The sequence below is a fragment of the Corticium candelabrum genome, chromosome 5, assembly GCF_963422355.1.
Source record: "Corticium candelabrum chromosome 5, ooCorCand1.1, whole genome shotgun sequence".
Lineage (NCBI taxonomy): Eukaryota > Metazoa > Porifera > Homoscleromorpha > Homosclerophorida > Plakinidae > Corticium > Corticium candelabrum.
Window position 1 is genome coordinate 4,631,626 of NC_085089.1, and position 1,665 is coordinate 4,633,290.

General features: G+C 41.8%; 1 protein-coding gene across 1 annotated transcript; it reads right to left on the minus strand.

Annotated features, from left to right (window-relative positions):
* Positions 1-1,068, minus strand: LOC134179582 (ankyrin repeat and death domain-containing protein 1A-like). Its single transcript, XM_062646517.1, has 5 exons — positions 1,049-1,068; positions 839-978; positions 582-763; positions 384-488; positions 1-129 (listed from the first exon to the last, which is right to left on the minus strand). The coding sequence occupies exons 1-5, from the start codon at positions 1,066-1,068 to the stop codon at positions 1-3; spliced, it is 576 nt and encodes a 191-aa protein (XP_062502501.1).
* Between the last annotated feature and the right edge of the window lie 597 nt (positions 1,069-1,665).

The window sequence follows — 1,665 nt, forward strand, 5'->3', positions numbered from 1 at the left end:
CTAAAACGCAAAGTAAATACAGCGCGAGAAAATCATATCGAGAATTGGCACGCAGCCTTTTCTTGCTGCTAGGCCGATTGGAGTCATTTCTTCTTTGTCTTTGATCATAGGGTTGGCACCTTTGTCAATCTGTAAATCGCATAACTCGTCATAATTGCTATATGTACTAGAATGCAAAATTAATTAACTCTGTAATTAATTGATGCGTTCGATGTCTTATGTAATACTATACATATGTAATGAAGCGACTGCGTCAGAATGAGTAGACACCCCAGAGCCCTCTAGAATCTTGTTCGGTCTTTACGTACCTATTTACCAGTAGGTTTTTGTAAAGCACACACGTACATGAAAACAAGTCATTTCGAACCGTTGTAATTGCTTACCAAAAGTTGCGCAATTGCCGGCAAAGAGAGGAGAGAAGCCACGTGAAGCGGCGTTCTGTCGTTCGGTCCAAATATGTCGACATTACTAGTAACACGCAGCACAAGCTGTCCAATAAAATTTAGTATTAAATAAGCATATGCGTATAGAATTACAGATTATTGGTTATCTTGCCAAGGCGCGGTCATTGATCCACATACCTCTACTAAACATAACTTTTCTGAGCGCACTGCTAGATGAAGAGGTGATCGTTTTCGCTGGTCACGAATGGAAGCTTTGATGGCGCGATGGCATACAAGTTTCAGAACCAAGTCTTCGTGTCCGCTCTCTATAGCATAATGAAGAATCGTTTGGCCGCGTTCATCTGCTTTGTTGACGTCCTCTGCATTAAGGCAACATCGATGTCAGAGATCTGTGTATTGTTTCAAGCGACTTGGTGCTCAGTAGACATGCATACCAGAAGTTGCTTTGGCAAGGCGTTTGAACAGTTCATCGAAGCTTCCGAGCAATACCAATTCGCCAAGAGTAACTTTGCTAGCACACGGCGTCCCTGACAAAGGCTGCTGATAATAAAAGCGATGAATAAGCTCTCTCGATCTATATATTGTGCAATCGATATACACGTACCAGTTTCGTAGACTGAAGCAGCGGGCTACTCTGCGCACACTTGTTATTACCATTCTCCATTTCGGTCTAACAACAGCAGCCAGTACCGTACCAGCTCATGTACTACGTTCGACGGAGTGCCTTCGTAGCCAGACAAGTGACAATGAGAGGTGAGAGATAACACCCTTGCTAAAGCATGTAGATATGTGACATCTTTGTCATGACTGTACTGTAGAGTACATACCATCAGTTACGAAGCAGGTATGTTGAATTTGTATGTACAATTTTGGGAAAGCCTCCTAGCCCTAGCTAGCCCTATGTACTAAAAATTAAAGGAACTCTGATGTTTTGCGCGCTGGTGCCTCGGATACCGGATTGAAAAAATTTGCACGAAATCAAAATCTCGAATTCAGACAAACTTAACAACGCTAGTAGGATGTGATACCTTACCGGTAACAAACTCTACATTATTAGCCCACAGAATTTTTGGACTCATAACATAACGCGAGTTTGGGTCGCGCGCAAACAGGGATCAATGATTGATGATGATGATGATGATGATGATGATGATGATGATGATGATGATGATGATGAAGCTTTATTTATCCACGAAATAACCTTCAACTACTAGATCCGTGCAAATGTAAAAAAGTAAAAGCAACTCCCAAAAAGGAAACA

Bases quoted from the DNA above. Each gene is read 5' to 3' on its own strand.
- LOC134179582 (XM_062646517.1), bottom strand. From the start codon at position 1,068: ATGGAGAATGGTAATAACAA. The intron at 979-1,048 runs GTGTGCGCAGAG...CACAATATATAG, and splicing joins ATGGAGAATGGTAATAACAA to ATCGAGAGAGCTTATTCATC. The intron at 489-581 runs GTATGTGGATCA...TTTATTGGACAG, and splicing joins AAAAGTTATGTTTAGTAGAG to CTTGTGCTGCGTGTTACTAG.